The following is a 24,356-nucleotide window of genomic DNA, read 5'->3' on the forward strand; positions in this document are numbered from 1 at the left end:
CACATGAAAACAATATTCTGGAATACTACTAGTTTAACCTGGTGGCTATAAGTTTCAGTTCTTCAAAACATTTGAGGCATCTACACTATGCCTTGTTATGAACCAGATGAGAGATTGCAGCAAATGATGCTTAAATTTATTTCCTTTCCATTCTGTTTTGTTTGGGTTTTTTTCCTGTGCTGTTTTAACAGGTCTAACATAAAAAATACTAAAATAAAAGCTGCTCAGAACAAAACAGAAACACTTACTCACACTTACCTGAAAAGTTCCTTCTTTTAAGATCCACAGATCTGCTACAATAGCTATTCCTGCCAGCTCACAATCTGGGGCAGAACCAGATCCAGCAGCCAGGGAAAGCCTTACTTCCCAGCTCTACCTCTCCACTGAACACTCCAGTGCAAGAGGAGACTCTAATATGCTTTCCTAACTACAGATTATATCACGTATTATTTGAGGAAGAAGAAAATAAACTTCTCTTACTGCAAAGCACTGTGTATTCTCTTGTGCCAGTTTTCACATACTCAGTCTGGATGATTCATTCGTCTCTGGTAGACCAAGTTATTGATATTAATACCAAAAGAAAAACATGAAGATAAGCACAGGATGCGTTTTCCCAATTCTTTGTTATACTAACGTCCACATATCCATTGTAATAGAAATTTCTCAGCTGCCAGTTGTCTATGCTTGGAAACAATGAGCGTCCTCCACAATTTAGACCTCAAAATAGACATAAATTATCTCCGTAGTCAAGTCATCCTGAGCCACTCCTGACAGAAAGGCTTTATGCAAGAGCAGCAACAAAAAGCTGGCCAGCTCTGAATAACCAACATGCAGAACTGGCACATGACAACGGCACATGGCAGAAGATTGCAGTGAGGTAACTGTTCTGTCTCAAGAATACCCATCTCCAGAAGCTTGGATTTTGATGCTTACCCCGTAGAGAGGCACTTTAACTAAGCACTTGTGCGCTTCAGAGGGCTACCTGCCCAAAGCAGAAATACAGTGCTGATTCTAGCTAGGAAGATCTCCACGCTTCCTATGAACAATTCACTGGAACAGAGCAGACCTGTATCTCCAATGGTGGGACAGGGGCCTCTTCTCAAAGGGGTCAGATCTAAGAATTCGAAGAAAGGAGGTTTCTAGGTCATGCCCTGTGGCACTGTGAGGCCAGAATAAAGCTGATTCCTTACGAGAGCAGCTAAGACTGATATTTGAACAGCACCCTTTCCCCCCCCAGAAGACTAAGGGCGTTACGCTACAGTAATTTTCATAGATTACATCCATATAAAGACTCTCCTAGGGAAATCAAGGTTATATAAATTAGTTTAACATGTGATAATTAAACTGTTGACTTTACAAGAGGCAGTAGCCAAGTCAAATTTCCTAGCTTCCCTTTTGGGGTATCTCAACAATCACTAAATGCATGTATTAACTTTAAAACCTGCTGCTCATGGAAAACTGGCTGAATGATGGGGCCCAAAGAATTGTGGTGAATGGAGTTAAACCCACTTGGTGGCCACTCACAAGTAGTGCTCCCCTGGGCTCAATGTAGGGGCAAGTTCTGCTCATCTTTATCAGCAATCTGGATGAGGGGATTGAGTGCTTCCTCAATAAGTTTGCAGATGACACCAAGCCCGGTGGGAGCATTGATCTGCTTGAGCTCTGCAGGAAGGCTCTGCAGCAGAATCTGGACAGGTTAGATCAATGTGCAGAAGACGACTGTATGAGGTTCAACAAGGCCAAGTGTTGGCTCCTGCACTTGGGTCACAACAACCCCAGGCAGCGCTACAGGCTTGGAGAAGAAGGGCCAGAAAGCCGCCCAGTTGAAAAGGGCCTGGGGTTGTTGGTTGACAGCTGCTGAACATAAGCCAGTAGTGTGCCCAGGTGGCCAAGAAAGCCAACAGCATTCTGACTTGTATCAGAAACAGCATGGCAGCAGGACTGGGGAAGTGATTGTGTCCCTGTACTCGGCACTGGTGAGGCTGCATCTCAATTACTGTGCTTAGTTTTGGGCCCCTCACTACAAGAAGGACACTGAGGTGCTGGAGCATCTCCAGAGAAGGGCAACAAAGCTGGTGAAGGGGCAGGAGAACAAGTCTTAGGAGGAGCAGCTGAGGGAACACGGATTGTTTAGCCTAGAGAAGAGGAGGCTGAGGAGAGACCTTATCACTCTCCACAGCTCCCTGAAAAGAGGTTGTAGCGAGGTGGATGTTGGTCTCGTCTCCCAAGTACAAAATGACAGGACAAGAGGAAATGATGTCAAATTATGCCAGGGGAAGTTTAAATTAGATATTAAGAAATGCTACTTCAGTAAAAGGGTTGTCAAGAATCAGAACAGGCTGTCCAGGGAGTGATTTAGTCACCATTCCTTGGAGATACTTAAAAGACATGCAGATGTGGCATTTGGCGGCACGGTTTAGTGGTGGACTTGGCAACGTTAGGTTTACGGTTGGATTTGATTTTAAAGGTGTTTTCTAACCTAAATGATTCTGTGATTCTGTAATCTCCAAGAAGGAAAGGCTTTGCTTCAGCAGAAGGCAGTCTGTGAGGCAGACTTATCCAAAGACAACAGTGCTAAGCTGATCAAGTCCAAGAGTCAGTTACTATGCTCAAACTGAGCACTTCTGCTACTTTCTCCTTATCATTGCATTGCTCTAAGGATCATTTAAGTAGGTGGAAAAGGACACACTTGCAAGAGATTACTTGGTTCATAATTTTCACATTTAAAAACGTTGGGCAGCAGTTCATGAATTAATGATGGAAATTGACTCAAATAAGGTTTGTATTTGTTATAGTACTTCACCCTCTAATCCTCCAACTGCAAGCCACATCACAGAATCATTATATGGTCTGGGTTGAAAGGGACCTTAAAGATCGCCTATTTGCAACTCCCCTGCCATGCCCAGGGTCACATCTTCTGGAACATACTGAGATCAACCTGCTGCATGGCATTTCCTGAAGTCTTCATTAGGAAGCTAGTGAGAAGCTTCAGAGGGGGTCCAGATTTTACCAGACAAGGAGAACAGGTAGGCAATAAGTGATGCCTTCATCAGGTAGAGATGACAAAATTTAATCTGTTACGGCCTTCTTATAAACCAGTAGGGAAGTGACAAAGCTGTCCCTGAAATGCCTGAATGGTTCCACAAAACCATGCCCAGCACTCTTAAACATCATCAAATGTAGCTTTTTTCCTTTCAAAATGAAAGAGTCTTTCATCAAGCTAACGTGACCTTGCTCAAAACAGAGCTGGTTACAAGCTACACAGGTATTTCTGAAACAATATCATACAAAGATTGACTGCAATTCTCATCCTAGTTACGACTACACTAACAGCCAAGAACTCCTTTGGGAATCAAGGGCTTAAATCAACTTGTCAGGTTGTCAGTATTACTTTCAAAAAGAAACCAGAATCCTCAGTAAATTTTTCTGGAGACTGAGTAATCATCAGCTTTCCACCACGCTTCCCAGCAGGAGCTGGGAATTGCCAGAGACCTCTTCTCCCTGTCCGTCTCTGCTCTCCCTGCTCCCTCCCCACAGGGGATTTAAAAGGTTAGGAAACATTTATGTTGGAAATACTGTCCATTCAGCTTGTAACACTGCCTGTTTATATTACTCCACTTTGTAAAAGCACAAAGAGGCGCTTACAGAGTCAGGTGCGGTTTATTTATACTGGCCTCGTGCTTCCTGCATGTTTCTGACATTCAGAGAGAAGAGTCAAGGCAAAGCCTGTTTGAAATTCTCTGGTCCTGAGGGATCCACAGGGTGGAGAGGCCAGACTTTTCACTCCCCAAACCCTCCCATTCCAACGCAGAAATGATCCATTTGCTCTTACATGTAGCCGTTTTGCTTTTTATTTCTTCACCTTGTATTAGGTTACATTTTGACTGCTGTACTCCAAAGAAGTTTTTAGAGTGGGAGAGGGTTGGAAACAACGGGCTGCTGAAGCCTCTCTTCAGCAACTGTATCCCCTCTGCTTACCTGCCACCAGCAGCTAAATGAGTACGCAGCGATCTGCATCGGTGGCTGGGAAGGGCAGCACAGTGACTTGAGCAACGCCACTCACAACTGCAGCTAAGGAAAGTCAGTTTGATACCTTTCCAGTTGTGGCAAGGAAAAATAACTTTCTGCTTCAGCTAACGCCACAATGATTGAGAGAAGGCTTAACTGTAACAGGCTATCTGAGGCAGAGAAGGACGTTGAATTCCAAACATTCTTAAGTTTTCTGGTCTCAGTGTCTCTTTTTCTTTTAAAGAACACCTTTTAAGAAAACATTAAAGAAACTACACATTAGTGGAATCTAATATTCTTTTAGATTACACTAAAAGACAATAAAGGCAGAAGAATAAAAAGATAGAAACCAATGATGAGTACGCTTTGGAGAGTAAAATAACTTCAAACATCCCCATCAGTTAAGCAGGGGCCAAGAAGGCCTTTTGACAGCATTAGATCACAAGGAAGGGAGGGAAGATAAAGGTGGTTTCAGACAGTGCTGAACGAGTTAATGAAGGGAAATACCTGGTGCAATTGCCTGCAACAATGCTGGCCTACACTTGGCAACTCATGAAGTCCCTCTTTGAACCTTTTACCACAAGGCACGGACATGCTCAGGGCCAATTCCTCCCTGCATTCTGCCTTGCTCCATTTTGTTAGAGGCATAAGGGGGTACAGCAGTGACTTTATTATTCACCTGTTTCTTTTAGGCAAATTCCAGTGCGCTGCTATCTTGGAGAGAAGAAAAATAGGTATATGAAAATACACATTCTTCCCCTGAAGTATGCTCAAGGTCTTCAAATTCTGGGCCTCTCTTGTTCCCTGCAGCATGTAAGGCTACAGTCCTCCAGACAGGAACTGACCCACTGTTTCAGCAAAGATTCCCAAAGGTTTATCTGGATTCTCCAGTGACTGAACTGTTTAATAAGTGACAATGAAGGAAATCAAGAGGGTGAATGGATCCAAGAGCTAATTCCCACCCCTCCTAGCAGGTGTCACTCCTTGCTATGCTTCACACACTTGGCATTGGGGTGGAAGGGAGGAGGTACCCGAGGCCTGGAGTCTCTGGGCTGTGGGATCAGCTTGATTAGAACACACTCACCTGGGTGCTCCACAAGCAGCTTCCTTCCCTTAGCCGGAGGGAAGTGGACAGACAGGAAGGCAGCGTGTGCTCCCTGCCCTGCTATCACCTGCTTCCCAAACCTGCCGGTTCCCCTTCTGCCAGCAGATGCAGAAAGGACCTCTTACAAAAACCAGCCTGCTCAGACCAAGGAGAACAAGATGCTTCTTAAGTACAGAAGTCAGGTGATGTACATATATATTTAATTTTAAAAGAAATCAATGGGTTTTTTCGGTGTGTCCCCCACCCCCCACCCCCCAACTCCTCTCTCCTTGAAAGCGGAAGAGACGCCAGGAACTACAAGCAGGCCTGAAAGGAAAAGCGCAACTGCAAAGCCAACCTCCTTGAAAAGCAGATACATGCCTGAGACAGAGCTAGGAATTACACACTGCATCTGGTTGCTATATTAAAAAAATACCCAGATTCTTAACATCTTCCTCAAAGTATTGCATACAGGAGGCCTGGCTGCATCAGGGACCAGAAGGTTCAGAAGATAAGCCATCCATCCCCCTGACAGTGCCGACAGATCTGGCTACTGCCTTGCATTAAACCACCCACCACAATGGATCTGTGGATCTCATCAGAAAGAAAACAGAAATAATCCAAGTAAAAAATTAAACACGAAACCCACCTATACATGAGTGAACATTCCAATTTACAGAATTATGTGATGCTAAACTTGATCCAAAATAGAGGAAGTGTAGAGCTTCATTACTGAAACTCTCCATACATGTACTCAAAGATATATCAAAACAGTCCTTACATATAAAATACAACACAGAAGATTAAAAAGCCTCATCACCCCACTGCTCGTAAAAATTCTAATTAAAAAAAACCCCTCTCACCTACAAATCACAGAATCCATCCTATACAAATAATAAAAAACAGCCAGTATTTATTCATGCCAATTACACAGCCAATTGAGCTTTCAAATCCATCAGAAAATAAGAGGGAGAGTGAAGCTGCAGTTGTACAGCAAACACTAGCTTATATCAGTAATTTTTTCTTGCAGGTCACTCAGACACCATAACGTCATCAAGAAGTAACTGCTGAGTAAATGGAGAGGACAAAGTGATTAATTAAAGGAATATATGCTGGACTCTCCCAGCCCTCACAGACTGTGCAGACTCATCAGAATAAAGCTTGGTTTTAAGCCAGACAGAGAGCTTAAATCATGAGAACATAAGAAGGCAGAGGAGCAGACAAGAAGGAGGTGGACAGAGAGGAGAAGTCCATGATAAAAAAGAAAGAGACAGAAATAAAAGTTTTACCTCTGGAATCCAGAGAGCACAGCTCACATGTGCCCACTTGGTCCCTGTCCTGGTAGCTTTCATGGCACCTCCTCTTTTGGGACATAGGAGACACTGAGGATGTATTCCCAGGACACAGGTGCGACACAGCCAGCTCCCTTCGGGTACTTTTAAGATTCCATAGCATGCCTTGGAGGAAAACAGATATTGAGATCATTGTGCTCATACGATTTCACACGTAAGCACTAATATTCACACCAATGCTTTCAAACACCAATGGCACAGCTCAGCCTTTATTTAATCATCTTCTAATTTCTTCCTCCCAAAACCAGTCAAGTGATCAAAGAGATGATCAAAGAGAGAAACAGCCTCTAAAGCCTTTTTTTTTTTATGCTGGTTTCTTCTTAAAATGTGTGCTGTCCTATTTGTTTATAGTGTAAAATATAACCATTGTTACTGCACACCACTGGTGTTAAGAACCTGCTTCTTTGCTTTCAGTGACTATTAGTTTCTGAAGCAAAACCCAGACAGTTCTTGAAGTCAGCTTTGTTATCTAAGGCTTTTTTAAAAATTGCAATATCCTACCACTAACTCTAAATAATTCTATTTAGATGTGAAGGGCTATGAATTGTTTGACTGAAGACTGTTTGCTGCAATAAGTTACCTTTGCAGTTACAGTGCTGGGAATTTGTTTGTTCCTTTAATATTCATATAGCATTGCAACAAAAACTACAGCATATACAGAAATTATGAGGTGCTGGGGTTTATATCTATTTCCCGAGTATTGCACTTGACCTCAGAAAATAAGTTTGAAAATTATAAACAAAAAGGAAAAAGAAAACAAAAAATTTGTCTGCTTTCCAATTCAAATTTCTAGCAGCTCTTAATGCCTAGCTATATGTGTATCTAGATACATCCTCATGTACATACATACATAGTAAAGCTGAGTGTATCTGAAACCACTGGCTGCCACCAAGGTCTAATTCCAGTCAACTGGTACAAATAAAAGCTTTATCAAAAGGGTGGCTTTCAGAGGAAATCCCACCATTCCCAACACCACCCCTGGCAGACAAACACTGAAAGCTTCAACAGAACAAGATTATTAGCTGTGACCAGCCTTTCAGATTCTAATCTAGTAGAAACTTCCCATACTTGCCTTCCTGGCCTTCTGATTGTAAGATCTCAGTATTTAATGTGACACGAAATCATACAACATTGCACATTCATGTCAGGCTGGTCAAGAGGAGGAATTCCCTGAGTTAGATTTGGCAACACTGACTAACCTGAACGCTGTCTTGACGCAACAACTGTTGTAAAAACCCAACAGGGGGAGCTGTAATCTACATTTTACAAGTGATTTTTTTTCCCCTTATGTGGCACATTCCTAGCAGCATTCTTTGTATGACTAAAGCAGAAGTGGCATTACACCTAAGATCACATTGAAGGGGTTCTAAATGGACTGCAACTATTTTCTAATTGAATCCAAGTAATGAGTGGAGGAGGCCTAAACTACTAAACCAGTGTCTAAGCCAGCGTGAGAAAACACTGTGAAGGGGGAAATCCCTCACATTTTCTCCCCCACACCTCTAAACTGTGTGACAACAAACAGACCTGAGGCACTCAAGTCTATGCGACCATGTGGGAACCACCCAAGAGTACTGAGGGAGCTGGCAGAGGGGATTGCTAAGCCTCTCTCCATTATTTTATCAGCAGTCTTGGTCATCAGGAGAGGCCCCAGATGACTGGAGGCTTGCCAGTGTGACACCCATCTACGAAAAGGGGACTACAGGCTTGTCAGCCTGACATCAGTACCAAGAAACATTAAGCGGTTCATCTTGAATGTGTTCACCAGGCAAGTGCAGGCCAACCAGGGGCTCAGAGCCAGCCAGCACTGGTTCACGTTTGACCAACCTGATCTCTATCTATGAACAGCGGACCCACGCAGTGAATGAGGGAAAGGGTGCAGATGTTAAATTTACCTTAACTTCAGTAAAGCCTCTGACACTGTTTCCCACACCCTTCTAGAGAAGCTCGTGGCCCATGGCTTAGACAGGTGTACTCTTCACTAGGTAAAATAAATGGCTGGATGGCCAAGCCCAGAAAGTTGTGGTGAACGGAGCTAAATCCAGTTGGCAGCCACTCACAAGCGCTGTTCCCCAGGGGTCAGCATTTGGGCCAGTCTTTAATATCTTTGTCAATGATCTGGATGAGGGGATTGAGCGCTCCCTCAGTAAGTTTGCAGACAACACCAAATTGCACAGAAGCATCAATCTGCTTGAGGGCAGGAAGACTCTGCAGACTGACCTGGACAAGCTGGATCGATGCACTAAGGCCAACTGTACGAGATCCAACAAGGTCAAGTGCCACATTTTGTGCTTTGTTCACAACAATCCCGTGCAACCCTATAGGCTTGGAAAAGTGTATCTGGAAAGCTGCCTGGTAGAAAAGGACCTGGTAAAAAGTGCTGGTGAGGCTGTACCTCAAATACAGTGTTCAGTTTTGGGCCCCTCACTACAAGAAAGACACTGCTGTAGCATGTCCAGAGGAGGCCAATGAAGCTAGTGAAGGGTCTGGAAGAAAAGTCTTATGAGGAGCAGCTGAGGGAACTCAGGCTGTTTTGCCCAGAGAAGAGGAGGCTGAGGGGAGACCTTGCTTCTCTCTACAACTACTTGAAAGGAGCTTGTAGTGATGCGGGTGCTGATCTCTTCTCCCAAGCAACAAATGACAGGACGAAAGGAAATGGCCTCAAGTTGTGCTGGGGGAGGTTTAGATTGCATATTAGAAAAAATTTGTTTAATGAAAGAGTGCTGAAGCATTGAACAGGCTGCCCAGGGAAGTGGTAGAACCACCATCCCTGGAGGTGTTCAAAACCTGTGTAGATGTGGCACTTCAGATCATGGTTTAGTAGTCACGGTGGTATTGTGTTGATGGTTGGACTTGATGATCTTAAGAGGCCTTTTCCAACCTCAATGATTCCACGAATATACTTGGTGAACCAGTGTCAATCCAGATTAAAAAATGGGGTTTTTTTGGCTGTTGTTAGGATTAGTTCCAGCCCAGTTTATTTCGGGCAGATCTGGCATAGGGAAGGGGCAGTAGCAAGAAGACAGCAGGCCACCAGCTGAGGCTCAGCTGTCAGCAGGCAACCATGAGCCTCCAACTGTAAACTCATCATTACTCTTGAACAGGCACAAGCAGAGGCTGAAGCAAGCGGCCTAGCTGCTGGCCATATTCTTGTCACTGGTCGTGTCACTGGCACTCAGGCTCACGTGGCTGCTTCACGTGGTGAATCAAATCAGGAAAGCGGCCAGGCTGGAAGCCAGCCCACTGCGAGCAGGGAGATGACAAGTCCTTTTTCAGCCAGATACGCTTTCGCAGTATTACTTGCAGTTGGTACAAAAATACATTTTTAAAAAACCCTTCTTGGTCTCTTTTCAATTTATAGCAAAAACTCCTTCCAGAACAGGACACACAGAAGCCACAGGATTCATATCCCTTTTTTGATTGCAAGGATACCCTTGCCTGACTACACTGAGCTCAGTGTGAAGTCTTGGCTACATCTGAAATGCTATAAACGTGAGCAAATTCATACTGAGAGCACGGTTATTGCAGGTGCTTATGCCTTCTAAAAAAGATCAGTCTGTTCAAGTGCCTACATGTGGTTTCAGATGGCTAAATTTGGACAGCCCACGTCTGGCCAATCAACAGTCAGTCAAGGAGGAAAAAACCCAGCTCAAAAAAAAATATCTTTAGATTCTTCACATATAGGTAAGCCAGCATTTCCTGCCCTGTTCATCTTCAAAAGTAGGTTTAATAACAGGGAGAAAATTGTTTATGGTCACAGAAGAATGCACTTCATGTTCCTTTTAGACTCCAGACATTAACATATTTACCATGCTAGACCACTTAATCTACTCTGCCAGGGTACAAAAATTCAACTTAGTATTACACATCCCTTTACACCTAGAAACACACAAAGCCCTCCAGCTAACATTTAGTATCAGTTCAAATTCCATAGAAACATAGATGCATTAAGGATAGAAAAGACCTCTAAGATTATCAAGCCAAACCATCAGCCCAACACCACTGCGCCTACTAAACCATGTCCCCAAGTGCCATGCCTACGCTTTTTCTGAACACTTTCAGGGATGGCGATTCCACCACTTCCCTAAGAGTACCCATTTGCCTAGGTAAACGAAGAAAATGTGACAGAGTCAACATTTCTACAGACACTAACCTGATGGACACAGATATTACACTTGTCACAAAACACCATGTCATTCCCATCTTCACTGTCAGGAGACCGGCACACATCACAGATGACATCTTCATCATATTCAATACCCAATCCTTCTTCAGTCTCAATGGCGTGATTCATGTTCTCATGACAATGCCGTTCCAGCACTTCTATTGTCTTTTCCATTGTGTTTTCATCCAGGGCCCCGCATCCTACAACACAGAATAGGGAAGGGAAATTAGAAGGCAGTCAGGTGCCTCCCACTAAGTCTGAGATGCAAGAAGAGAGAAGGACAACTGCTAGCAAGTAAAGTAGTAGACAGTGTCTTCTATCCTATCACACATACTAAAAATAAAATAAAAGTAGAAAACCTATTTCACTCACTGGCTAACTGTAGCATTATTTTATAAATACAAATAAAACTACTGGAGTAGAAGTTTAAGTTGTACATAAAACACAAGAGTGCACCTTGAAGAAAACAGCAGAACACATAGGACAGAGTTCTGTAACTGCTCCCTACTCCCGTAAAATGCTTCCTCCACTTCCATCACTTCAAGAAACATTGGTGACATCCAAAAATCACACACAACGTTTGTCCAAAATGACACAAAATGTTCTGAAGACTAACTCCCTAGAAAATAAAACTTATCAAGAACACTTAGATCTTATAAAGACACAGAAGTTGCCACCAACCAGTACGCTACTGAGCACGACAGTTATGAAAAGAGCTTTTAATGGTTTGTTGCTTTTTAAAAAAATAAAATAGTAGATAAATACACAGTTGGCAATCCATACTATCAGTTCATTTGAACACTACACACACTAGATACACTTACCACTAATCAAATTCAGCATAAGCAGAACCACTTAAAAAGAACTTGCTATGAGACTGGTCTTCAGCTGGCAGCTCCTGGGCACATGCTGCATAAGAAACCATCTGGTAGCTGTGAACATTGTACATCTCCAAACTGTATCCTCTCAAAATCTTCAGTCAAAAATGCTGCTGCTGCCCATAGTTCACGATCTACTCAGACTTTCAAAGGCTGGGATATTCATGCAACATTCATATCAGATGTTAACCTTTTAACTGCTGGACTACACACAAGAATACGGCTACTAGTTTTGATTCCTTGTTGCAAACAATAATCAGGGAGATGGAAAATATAAATGAACGCCAATATAAAGTGCCTTCTGGGACCTCCCGAGGGCTGCAGCCCAGTCCCTCGCTTCAAGCAGAGTCAACAGTGCATCTAGACAAGGTTGTTGCTGAAGAAATATGTCTAGTCAGATCTCAAAAATCTCCATGGATAGAGATCTGCCCACCAGAAAAGCTAAGAGCTTGCGCTAATAGCATCCTTCTATGCCTGGAAAGCTTATCTTTGCTTCAACCTCTTACATACGCACTCTGCCACTGGAGCTCAGGCACAAGTTCCCTCATTCACCACGCCGGTCTCCTGACACATCTGCTTGTTTTCCTGAATGACTGGATGGATGTTTCCTGTGCTTGTAGGAGACTACCCTGAAGTCCTGCTCTCTCTCTTGAGTAGTTCACTCTTCAGAAAGATGCCTCCCAGGTCCCACCTACCAGTTACGCAAAATAAGAAGAAACCTGCTCTCCTGAACTCCAGGACCTGAAGGCTACTTTCTTTCCTCATTTCCCTCAGGATATCAGCCACCATAGCTGGCGTCTCGTAACTACTTCAGACAAGTCCGCTATCAATTATCACATCCCTACAAGTTCTTCCTTGTTCATAAACAGCAAATTTAGAAGATGACCAACATCTCCCTCTCCTGCCCACCTGTCTTGCCTAAAGGACCTAAAATCATCCATGGAAGACTGCCAGGCACATAGGCTATTCCGCCACAACTCAGTTATTCCAGTGATAATTCCAAGATTACTTTCCATAGCGAATGCCTCCTCATAGCCCTCTATACCCACAACTTGCATGGAAAAAAAGAAAGTTTACTTAGCTGATTTTAAATGGGCTAACATGTGTGAAACCTAATTACTCTGTTAAGAACTCAGCGTGCAAGCTCCTCTGAACTCTGAATCTGTAGCAGTAATACATTCAAGCTCAAGAAATGGAAACATCTGCTTTTCCTACATAAAATTTAACTTTGGAAGTCCTATAATTAAATCCACCTGGTGTTTGCTTTTTCTCTCTTGCCTCAGTTGGCAGAAGTTGCACGTGATATTGAACGTGTATAAGTTTTTAGGCACAATGGGTAAAATATAAAACATTAACCAAAGCAAGTAATTATTTTAATCATTTTTACCTCCTGCAATTCTTAGCATTTCCATTCCATTCTCATACAGCAACCTTTAAGAGATCTCACACAGCAGACCACTCAAACAGCAGAAATTAACTGCTGGTTTTAAAAATCAGAACATGTTATAACATTACCCATTTCTGTAAGCTCTTCATTTAGCTCCTGAAGCCAAAAGATGTCCATGTCATCCAAGTCATAGCGACACATAGATTCTGCCAGTTCCAAAATGTTGATGTACCCTGGTTCTGTGGGCTCTTGGCTGGAACAGTGGATGTATTTCCTGGGCCGTGTATACAGTACTTCTTTCACCTTTTCTGCTACAACCCTAGTGTGAAAGCAAAAAATAAGAAATGAAGAGAGTTACAGCTTTTTAAGAACTATTTTGAAAGACAGGAAATATTTGCTGTCAAGAGCAAAGAAGCCTAGTGTTTCACAGATTTTAAACTAGCTGGGTAAGTGTAAGGCTGGGGAGATGGGATTCTGTATATGTCATTTCTTCATACAGAATGTGCTAAGGTTTGCTACATATACAGAATCCTTTTTAAAATGTAATCCTGCACATCTGATTTTCAATTTAGCAAATACTACTAGTACAACATTGCAAGTGGTTTTGAAACAGGAAGTATTATGCACAAGACCCCCTACATTCTTTGCTCTACATTCTTCTTAAATATAAAAGGAAATCTTGCTTTTTCAGGAGAGCTTGACGTATTGTACTGCAGTGTGGTGTAGAGGGGACAAATGTTTGCTCTCATTTGGCATAAACAGTCTACCCTTATTTTGTAAACGACACTTAATCCAAGTTACAAATGTATTATATTTGTTATCTAAGAACCATTCTGATGCCAAGCAAATATGTAAAGCGGAAAAAACAGCTGAAAATAATCCAGGAAGCAAGGGAGAAAAATACTGGTATTTTCAATCTTTCAATTATTTCCAGAGATAAAACTCAGCATTTGATTAGTATACTAGCTTATGGGAATGGAAAGACTGACCTTAGCTAGATAAAGTCAATCTACTTCTGAATTCAATGCAAGAGGCCCTGCATGTGAAAGGAAGTCAGGGAGATACTGAATGGAATGGTGCCACGTGTGAGCAGCTCTGTGTGCTTTCTAGAGCTAACCCTCTACAGGACAAAGAAAAAATGTGGAAAATAAGGCAAGAGGAGTAAAGAAGAAGCAGGCAGCAGTCAAGCAGTATCCCACATAACTCTCACTGGGCAATGGGGTTGTCAATGTTCGCATGAAGAAGGTTCTTCTGCTATTCTTCCTCCCCCTTCACCTTTCTCATTTTTTCCTCTCATTCCCTTATGAGCTTTTCTTTTCTCTGGTCCAGCCAAATCTATAGTAATTTTTTCTCCTAATGTAATACTGCTGGTATGAGATGTAATATATTTATTTTTTAATACCCTGGTACTGACAATAGCCTCAGTGGAAATGAAATTATGCTTGGATCAGCGCTTTCACTGGACAATTCACTTATCTTTGTCTCAAAGACCATGCTGGCGATGACATTTCTATGTTGAAACACACTGTTTCCACCAGAAAGGGTTGCAGGACTATACTGTTACATTCATCTAGTCTAAGCACAATGTGAAAGAACGAAAGTTTATTTATATGTCTCCTGAAACTGATATCACTAAAGTTCTATAAAGTTAACCAGCTATTTGTGGTGAGAGAAGGCAGAGAAGGTTAAAAGCTTTGGCAACAATAACCAGAATTAAATTATATGAATAGGTAGCTAACTTTATCAGGTATCAGTAACTACTGCATGCCTACTGCTCTATGTCATCATGCTTCCTTAGGGAAGCTTTTCAAGTGACATGCAAGATTCGGGTTTGCTTCTAATTTATTAAACTTGCCACACTCAAATGACAAAACAGGTTTTAATCCATAGCCCCATGTGACTCCAGAAGAAAGATCCCCTTTTTAAACTCACAATGTAGATATTAGAAAACACTGCACAGACAGAACCAGATCTAGACTTAAGTGCCCCAGAAATGTTTTACAAATTGATATTTGTTTGGTTTAAGAACATGTCTGAAGGCTGCTGCATTGGAGGTTTAAATACAGTGACACAGAAAAGCTGACTGCATTTAGACAATCTGCTTCTGAGAGACCATCTCCTCTAAGCTGATGTTTTGCACCCGTGATCTGTGTCTGATCGCCATTACCTGAGAGAAGGCTGTGGAATAGTTTCTGGACTGGCTGGAACTTGAACCCCTTTCTCCCATTCTTGCTTCCACGTGTCCGCGAAAATATAATATTCATCAGGGTTGACATGGTGGGAATCTGGTAGTTTCATGGCACTAATGAGATCCTTGCGGAACACCTGCAAGAAACATCAGGGGAAAGAATGGCTTGAGAAAGAATGCTGCACTAAAGGAAGCAGAAGGTTTTTTCCCTAATCTACACTGAAACAATTCATACAACTTGATAAAGTTTTTTAAAGCGTATCAACACACAAATAAATCAATTTGAAATAACCTGGACTATTAACTCTCAGTGTTTCAGGTGCAGTATGATAAGTTTACACTAACTCAAAACCACACTGCTGCCTGAAGACTAATCAGAGGGAAGAAGGCTGTCTCAGGCAACCAGGGAGAGGGGAAAGGAGGCCTGCATCTGATTGCAGACTCCTCACCATATCACTTTCAAACACCTCATTTTACTTGCCATAGACATAAGGTAGCATATCCTTTTCTTTTACTCAGTTTAGCTTCTTTAAACTGGCACATTCCTCATGGGCTGTGAGCAGTCACTGCGGTGAAACTGGTGTATAGGCACATGTTCTTTTATTAAAACTACTTGAAGTTTTACTGGCCAGGATCCCTGGGATCAAAGATAAACAGCTGCCTTTGCTGACAGACAAGACCTACGCTGCCCTGTGCCTGAACTCCAGCAATGCAGGCACAGCTACGCAATTCAGCCTCAGCATCATCCTTTAGCAAACTTAAATGATGAAACGTGTCACCATGAAATAAAATAAATCCATCAATGCAAACCTCCAGCCATAACACTCAACTCTTGGTTCAAGAAGATTAAGTTTTTACAAGCACACAACAATGATTATCAGTCATCTTAAAGTTTACTTAACGTCAATGTCTGTCAAATACAGGTGCCTACAGTCTAAATAAAGGGGACATGTATCCTTTGTCTTAATCCACTGCTACACTGCACCAGTTTAACATTGATAAACGTAAAACAGCGACTGTGGCTTGGTGTTACGGGGAGATCACAACTAATTAACTGTATTATCATAACGAGAAAACAAATCCTCAAAGGGCAATAAAATGAAACTGAAAATATCCCTGCAATAATCTGTGGCAGGTTGAACTCTCTTCTTTCTAATTCAGTTTTATAGCCAGAAGAGTAATAAAATATCTCAGAGCCAAATATCTTCATGTACCCTTTTCAATCTGACAGCACCAGACCAGTTATGCCTACTGCAAAAATTCTCAGCTGTTCTTGGAAATCATCAAGTAAACATCATTAAAAAAGGCTCTATGCTAAAACCAGGTATTGAAACAGGCTGCTGGTGACCTGGAACACTGGTGTTGCTTCATTATGTCCTAAAACTGCATCTCATGTGGGCTGCTGGGAGAGCAAGCTGACTGAGGGAACTCAAAAACACAGACTCAAGGCTCTCTTATTTGCTACTGATGTGTTATCCACTTTGGTTTAGACCAGACTGTTCACTCTTGTCTTCTGTGTAAAACTCCTCAGGTACCCAACAGACATGTATCAAAATCTGAATCATAGAATAACCAGGTTGGAAGAGACCCACCGGATCATCGAGTCCAACCATTCCTATCAAACACTAAACCATGCCCCTTAGCACCTCGTCCACCCGTGCCTTAAACACCTCCAGGGAAGGTGACTCAACCACCTCCCTGGGCAGCCTCTGCCAGTGACCAATGACCCTTTCTGTGAAGAATTTTTTCCTAATGTCCAGCCTGAACCTCCCCTGGCGGAGCTTGAGGCCATTCCCTCTTGTCCTGTCCCCCATCACTTGGTAGAAGAGGCCAGCACCCTCCTCTCCACAACCTCCTTTCAGGTAGTTGTAGAGAGCAATGAGGTCTCCCCTCAGCCCCCTCTTATCAAGGTTAAACAACCCCAGCTCTCTCAGCCGTTCTTCATAAGGCCTGTTCTCCAGCCCCACGAAGATCATTTAGTCCAACTCCCTGCAGTAAGCAAGGACATCTTCAACAAGATCAGGCTGCTCAGAGCCTCATCCAACCTGACCGTGAATGCTTCCAAGGACAGGGCACTGACAGAATACAGAAGTGGAGTGCTTCATATCAAGCCCACTATTCTTTAAACACTAGGTGAAAAATGCTACTTAAGGCACCAGCAGTCTAATTACATTGTTTAGCTGCAAATTAATTTTCTGATCATCCATTACATACGGGAACTGTATCATCTCTGTTTTTTATAGCACAAATCCCCTGGAATATGGACTTTTTTGGGGGTTTTTTGACCATTGTATAGTAGTGACCATACCATCACCATGTCACAACATTAAGTTCTCCACTTCAGTTGTCTAAAATTTACAGTAAGTGTCCAAAAAAGCAGCTTCTTTACTAACCGTATCTATAAAACAACAGCTAATCCACCCCACAACAGCACACACTCTTTTCTTGGCAAGGACCACCTCCACTTCCACAGTTAGTCCATGAAATGCCGCAGTAACCTTTCAGTCACCCACAACCAGATCTATTTCTTACTATACAGAAAACACAACCCTTCAATTTCATTTTAATATCACACACACTGAGAAGACCTGAAAAATGAGCATGTCAGGTCTCAACTAATAAGGCATTTCTAACCGGCCACATCACTCCTCAAGAGCATAGAATCACAGAAGGAGCCAGGGAGGTTATTCTCCCTCTGTACTTGGCACTGGTGAGACCGCACCTTGAATCCTGTGTTCAGTTCTGGGCCCCTCACCACAAGAAGGATGTTGAGGCTCTGGAACGAGTCCAGAGAAAAGCAACAAAGCTGGTGAGGGGGCTGGAGAACAGGTCTTACGAGGAGCAGCTGAGAGAACTGGGGTTGTTTAGCCTGGAGAAGAGGAGGCTAAGGGGAGACCTTATTGCTCTCTACAACTACCTGAAAGGAGGTTGTGGAGAGGAGGGTGCTGGCCTCTTCTCCCAAGTGACAGGGGACAGGACAAGAGGAAATGGCCTCAAGCTCCGCCAGGGGAGGTTTAGGCTGGACATTAGGAAAAAATTTTTCACAGAAAGGGTCATTGGGCACTGGAACAGGCTGCCCAGGGAGGCGGTTGAGTCACCTTCCCTGGAGGTGTTTAAGGCACGGGTGGATGAGGTGCTAAGGGGCATGGTTTAGTGATTGATGGGAATGGTTGGACTCAATGATCCGGTGGGTCTCTTCCAACCTGGTTATTCTATGATTCTATGATTTGGGTTAGAAGGACCCTTAAAGACCATCCAGCTGGGGGAAAGGGAACTTGAAGCCCAACTGCTCAGTTTTAGCTGCCAAAACTGGCCAGGCCAGGGCTAAACCGTGACACCACCTTTGCTGAACAATTCAAAGATCCAACGCGCACAGACTGTCAGGCACCTTTTGCTCATGAACATTACAAACCTAAAACCACATTAAAAAAAAGAAAACAAAAAGCAAGGAGACAAAACAAACAAAAAGAGTCAAATACCATTTCCAATTCCCCTCTGCAAGTGATGCCATTGCCTGTTCACCTTGCCTTGCCCAAATGGATGTGTGAGGGAAAACAAACGGATTGTGTCATCTCTTTAAAAATGGAAAGAGAATGGAAAGATATTTCCTTTTGTGACACACTGAGAGCTTTCAAGTGGTTTGACTATCTGTCTACAAACCCCAAACAAGGGTCAGCCACTTGTCACAGGTGCCTAGGTCACAACTGGGAACCACAGCTCAAAGGTTTAAGTAAATTATGGGTGAACTGCTCTGTTATGATCAAAGAAGTTTTTTCTGCTGGATGGCATCTAATTGCTTCAGTCTCAAGGCTCTCCCGATTCCTGGCAGGGCTCTGAGCAATTCAGGAATACATGTTTCCACTCACTGTGCCCACTGCTCAAGGAGCTGGAAGACTCTCTGCTCCAGAAACATGGAGCTATGATTTTTAAAAGGTAGGAGGGAACTACTGTGTTCCATCCCATCCCCTGACAGGAGCAGATTCTCAGACACCTTTCACAGAAAACGGTGTGTATCTAACCGGAGAAAGGTGAAACAGCGAGTATTTTCCTACATTTTCAGTCCTCTTTCACAACGCATCTCAAAGGCCAACTTCGAATTTCCAGGTGCCAAGCAATCAAACTACAGTGATGACTTTCCGTAAAGTGCAAAGTAAATTATAACAGAGTTGTTCAACATATTTGGGGTCAAATAACCTTCTTTCATTCACCTTTGAAAGACTCTAGTGACTTTTTTATTCCCATAAGCATAAAAGTAACTCTGCCATTGTTACATTGTAGTAGGTACACTACTCTCAAGTAGTGTACCTTCAGCAAAATTTACATACACTTATAAAGCAGTAGCTTACACCTAAAATCACCCCATAAATAATAAACAAAAGCCAAACTGTAATATGACCTTATTAAAACTAATACAGCCACAGAGTAGCCAAGCATAGTTCAATGTTTGTACAGATGCTTCATAGTATGTGCAAAAGACTGCCCATTTAGGGAGGAGAAAGCTCTAAGGACAGAATTTGATGGGCTCATCCTGGAGAGGTAGAGTTTTTCCATTAATACGTTGCAATCCGGCTGATCTGAACTAAGACACCTTATTATAGAGGAGCCTGGAGACTCAAGACAGGGTTGGGGTTTTTTCTTGACTTTTTTTTTGGTAGCGAAGTAAATAAAAGGCAACATAATTATTTTAAAATGGAAACGAAGCTACAGTTCCAGGCATATACACCAACTAGACTGAGAAACTTCAGATTTTAAAAATGCCAGGACAGATAGGAATAAGTGTACCATCAAATTCATAGTTATCAAACACCTATACAATTTGGACATGCTCCGCAGTAAATCATAATGTTTGAAACCCTCCTCCCTAAACTATTTTTATGGATTATCCAGGTCTCAAGCAAATGAAATACTGTACTTTTCTTCTAAGTAGCCATGAATCTTTCTAGCCTCCTCTACATGCATGTGTAGGAAAAACCAGGAAATCAGATACTAAATCAACCCGACCTAATACCATGTTTCTGACAGTATCTCACGAGCCAGAAGAATGTGCAAGAACAAGTCAAGTTTCCTTCTGTTTGCTAATCAGACATAAGCTTCGGATTTGAGATTAATCGTTAACAATCAATTTCTTAAGCAGTATTAATTTATAATGATAGAGAAAAATCTGTATTCATTATCATCTGTCCAATTCCTTTTTTAATCTTGGTTAATTTTCAGTCTCAGCAACTTCCTATAGCAGATGAGCTTCATAGTCTAATTACATCCTGCACGGAAAGTATATCCTTTTAATTGCTACAGATTTCCTAACTTTTGGCCTTAATTCATAGCGTGCCCCCAAATCTTTGCTCCGTAATCCTTCCACCACAAGGACAGGCAGGACTGAAGCTCTAGTTCAGCTGTTTCCAGATCATTAATATTTCACTGTTATGCCTGCTCATTCATTTCCAAAGGTAAAATAGCTCAGCCTTTTCCAAAGCAAGCTTTTCCATCCCCTTATGCACTATGAACTCTCTTACTCAAAGAGTTCAAATAGCCTGAGAAGGTATCTCAAAGCAAAAATAATCATAAAAATAAACAACAAGGTTGCACCTCTGACTTAAAAAAATAATTCACTATAATTTTATATATCAACTAACCCAAGCAGGCTAAAAAGCAGCTCACTGAAAAGCATAAGGCACATTTGCCAGAGGGCTCGAGAAGCTGGTACAGATGTCCAAGTTAATTCAGAATTTTTTAAGGTAAGCACATACCTAACAGTCTCCTATTCTACTACACATGGTACATGCAAAGCTATATGATTTAACCACATTGCCCATTCATTCATAGAACAAACCCAAACACTTTCAAAACTGCAAAATGAATCCCATTTTCTGCCAAGAGTCTAGGCTTACAGAGTGTTCCTTAGGATCAAGACCTACGATTTGTGTGGCAGTTAAACGCCACTAAACCAAGTTTCACATACTTGAGTAAAAGCAGGCAATTTACTTGTAGAAGGCAAGCTACATTTCACAAGTTAACACAGCTGTCGCTATCAGCAATGAGGGATTAAAAACTATTATTGCTGTGACATTCGAAACCCTGTTTGCAAAGAGCAGTAAAATACTGCCATCTTATATGGGAAGGGTTAAAAAGAAGTACAACGTTAATTTCACTCCTTCACAGTTTCAAGACAGAGAGGACTGAAAAAATACATACAATAAGCTTTAGTGTCATAAAGACCTCTTAGGCTCTTCTGTAACCCCATCAGTGTAAGGGAAAAGAAACAGTCAGACATTCAAGATGGTCCAGCTAATAGATTTCCCCTGCAAAAATGATTCCAACTACTCTGCCATCATTTTCTGCTGCAGCTTCTATGGAGACAGGAAACTACAAAGTACAGGCTTCATGCTGAGCCAGACATCCAAATGCCTCCTACCCTGCTACTCTTACACAGCCTATGGCTCAGGCCTGTGAGCCTCTCCTGTCTAGGTTTAAATCCGTAAGGGGCAATAGCACAAATGGCACGTGGCCAACATCATCATCAAGGCCTGAAAAACTGTTACGACTTGTGCTACGGATGTGCCTGTAACCTTAAACAATTTATTCATTTAAAGTAAATTCAAAAGCTAATTGGACAGCAGAATTTTCAAGTCACCATTTCAGTACTGTGTGATAGACTGCAACCCAGCTGGGGAGCACCAAGCAAGAGCCACGGTCTTGCTTTTGAAATTACACAGAGAAACACCATGGTCTGGAGAAGCATCCTTACAGGCTTGCGTTGTTCTCACCTTCTCCAAGGAGGAGAACGGGGTAAGCGGACCCCAGGTCCGACCCAGTAACACCCTTTCGCGCTGAGGGTTAGGTCAGGCTCTGGTAAAGGGCTTTGACATTTGCACTCTAACACCGCACCCCTTTGCTGCACAGTAACACCAGACCACCTCACTCTGCTGAGGCCACCCCTGCACTCGCCTCCATTCTGAAGCATCTGGGAGGCAATCCAAGGCAGAGCAGTCTTCAACTACAGCCACTTGTCAATCTTGATAGGCAGCCAGAGGACCACAGCACATACAGACAAGTCCTGTGAAGCAACTGACAGATACACTAACTTGCTTGTTGGTCACAGTACCAAAACCAAGCTTTTATTTGGAGAGAGAACTCAGATACCTGGGTTGGGCTGGCGACGGTTGAGGAAGTGGAAAAAAACCTATGTATTCAAACACAATTTAATTGAGAAAGCCAGTCTTAGTGGCATGAAAGAAAAAAATTAATGTATAAAGACCACAAGCAAAAATATTCCCGAACAACTATTTATAGCTTTGACCTTTTAGATTTTCTGCATCAATAACTCAAGAAACAGCCTGCTGCCTGGCAAGCAGAGGTGAATGAAAAGAGAGCAATGCCAACTTGTTAAAAAGAGCCCTTGCTAAAGGGATGCTGTCAGCCTGAAATTTTAGATTTCTAACTAATGGATACTAGATGATTATTACTACAGAAAAACTTGTGGAATTACATGATGATTTTTGGAAGGGTGTGTAGTGGGGTCTCTTTTCAGTCTTTGCTTTACACCCTAGTCACCACTTGGTGCATAAATAATCAATTTCAATGCTCTGCTGACAACAGCATTCCTTCTAACACATTCTCCAGCATATGCTTTATAAGTGGTTGGAAAGAGCACTTGCTTCTAGCAGAAGGGAAGGCAAAACTGAAGGGACAGTCAAGAGTCTTTTGTACAAGCCGTAGGGATTATTATTGTCACCTTCACTTCCATTCCTTTTTCGAGAGAAGTTTATCTTTTTTCAAAGTTATTTTAAATATTGTACTTGGGATATTTCTCCTGAAGAGGACATACTGTGAGGTTTGAGATCTCCTTCTTGGTCCCCACCCCCCGGCCCCCGCCTCTTCTTTTTTTTCCAGGAGAAGGATCTTAAATGGAAGATGACAAAAAGATGCCAGCATTACTGGAAGGATGCTGTCATGAAATACAATTCTCTAATTCCAGGTGTATCCTCCAGATTTTGTTCTTCAAAGTTTCATATTTTCAAGTACCAAAAGGCTCAAGATTTTGTCTTGGAACAGGTAGAAAGCAGCAAAGTAAATCAAGAGAAGGAACTGAAATCACTGCTGATTTTAATTCCTAGAAGTTACATAAACAAAACACTTGCATACCATACAGATGGACATCTTCATAATTTTTGTTTAGAGTGTACACATGCATCTAAAAACAGCATGGAGAAAAGGAAAAAACCCGCAGTAATACGACAACCCCTAAGCAGGAGGGACACAAGAAGAGAGCTGCATGGCTCAGCAGAAAGAAGGAATTTGTAAGGGACTAGCACTGAGGTGTATTTGAAACTTCAACAAGTCTGGCAGTACGTGTGTTTCAGTTCCCGTTTGCCCCGCTCGGCTAGCGACAAAGCTACTGCCCAGGAAAACATGAGCAATAATTACAAGACCTCAGTAGCCACAAGACATTTTAAGATTGAAATTCTTACAGAACCATCACACCCAAACCAACATTTTAAAGGCAAAAAGCACAGTAGGCTTTTCCTGACCTTCTTGGTGGCTGTAAATAAAACACTACTAGTGTGGGGTAGTTCTGGCCAATTTTGCTTTTATTGAAACATTCTCTCAAGATTCTCTTTTAGAAATGAATCAGTGAGTTTTCTTCAATTAAATTGTGATAAAAATTAAGCTTCCAAAGGAAGGACACGTTCTGTAACATTTACCTTGTTCTTATGAAACCAAACTCGTCTAGTCAGCAGCATTTAAAAAAGAAGCATGAAGTATGTTTGCGAAATAGCTTTTGCTGTATGAGCACAATCTATATAGTTTATGCAACCTCTCACAGTAGTTTCCAAGCAGGTAAAAAGCTGCTGTTCCAGTACACAAAATCACTTCTGGAACATAACTCTCAGCTTTAAATTCTGGAGAAGCAAAGCGTTTTCTCAGCCTCTTTTCTCAGTAACCTTAGGAATGAAGTCATAGCAGCATGCTGAAGGACTTATTTGGAGGGAGTGTGATAGCAAGGAAGGTGAATTAACTACCAGAAACATTTCTCCTATTTGCAGTTATTATCCTACTTCAGCCCCTAAGAAAGCAAGAACCAAATCTGGAAAAAGCAGCAAACAAATCCTCTCCCAAAAGAACTACCAGTGGAATGGGTGATGGAATGGATTTGAGCACTGGATTATGCATAAATGGCAATTTATTCAGTTGGTGAATACAAACACAGTGACAGTGGCAATAGAACCACTTCTTTCCGTGGAATGCTCTCAAATCATGAGACCAGCCCAGCTTTTTCAATTTCAAAATGAGACT

General features: G+C 42.2%; 1 protein-coding gene across 2 annotated transcripts in view; it reads right to left on the minus strand.

Annotated features, from left to right (window-relative positions):
- JADE3 (jade family PHD finger 3) overlaps window positions 1–24,356 on the minus strand; it is a 70,412-nt gene that overhangs the window by 10,670 nt on the left and 35,386 nt on the right. For both annotated transcript variants that reach the window (XM_069876076.1, XM_069876066.1), the window contains 4 exons: window positions 15,042–15,199; window positions 13,003–13,193; window positions 10,598–10,809; window positions 6,382–6,549 (listed from right to left, as the gene is read on the minus strand). In XM_069876076.1, the coding sequence (XP_069732177.1) occupies window positions 6,382–6,549; window positions 10,598–10,809; window positions 13,003–13,193; window positions 15,042–15,199 (729 nt within the window). The remainder of the gene's footprint in view (window positions 1–6,381; window positions 6,550–10,597; window positions 10,810–13,002; window positions 13,194–15,041; window positions 15,200–24,356) is intronic.

Source organism: Phaenicophaeus curvirostris, chromosome 1 (genome assembly GCF_032191515.1).
Source record: "Phaenicophaeus curvirostris isolate KB17595 chromosome 1, BPBGC_Pcur_1.0, whole genome shotgun sequence".
Classification (NCBI taxonomy): domain Eukaryota; kingdom Metazoa; phylum Chordata; class Aves; order Cuculiformes; family Cuculidae; genus Phaenicophaeus; species Phaenicophaeus curvirostris.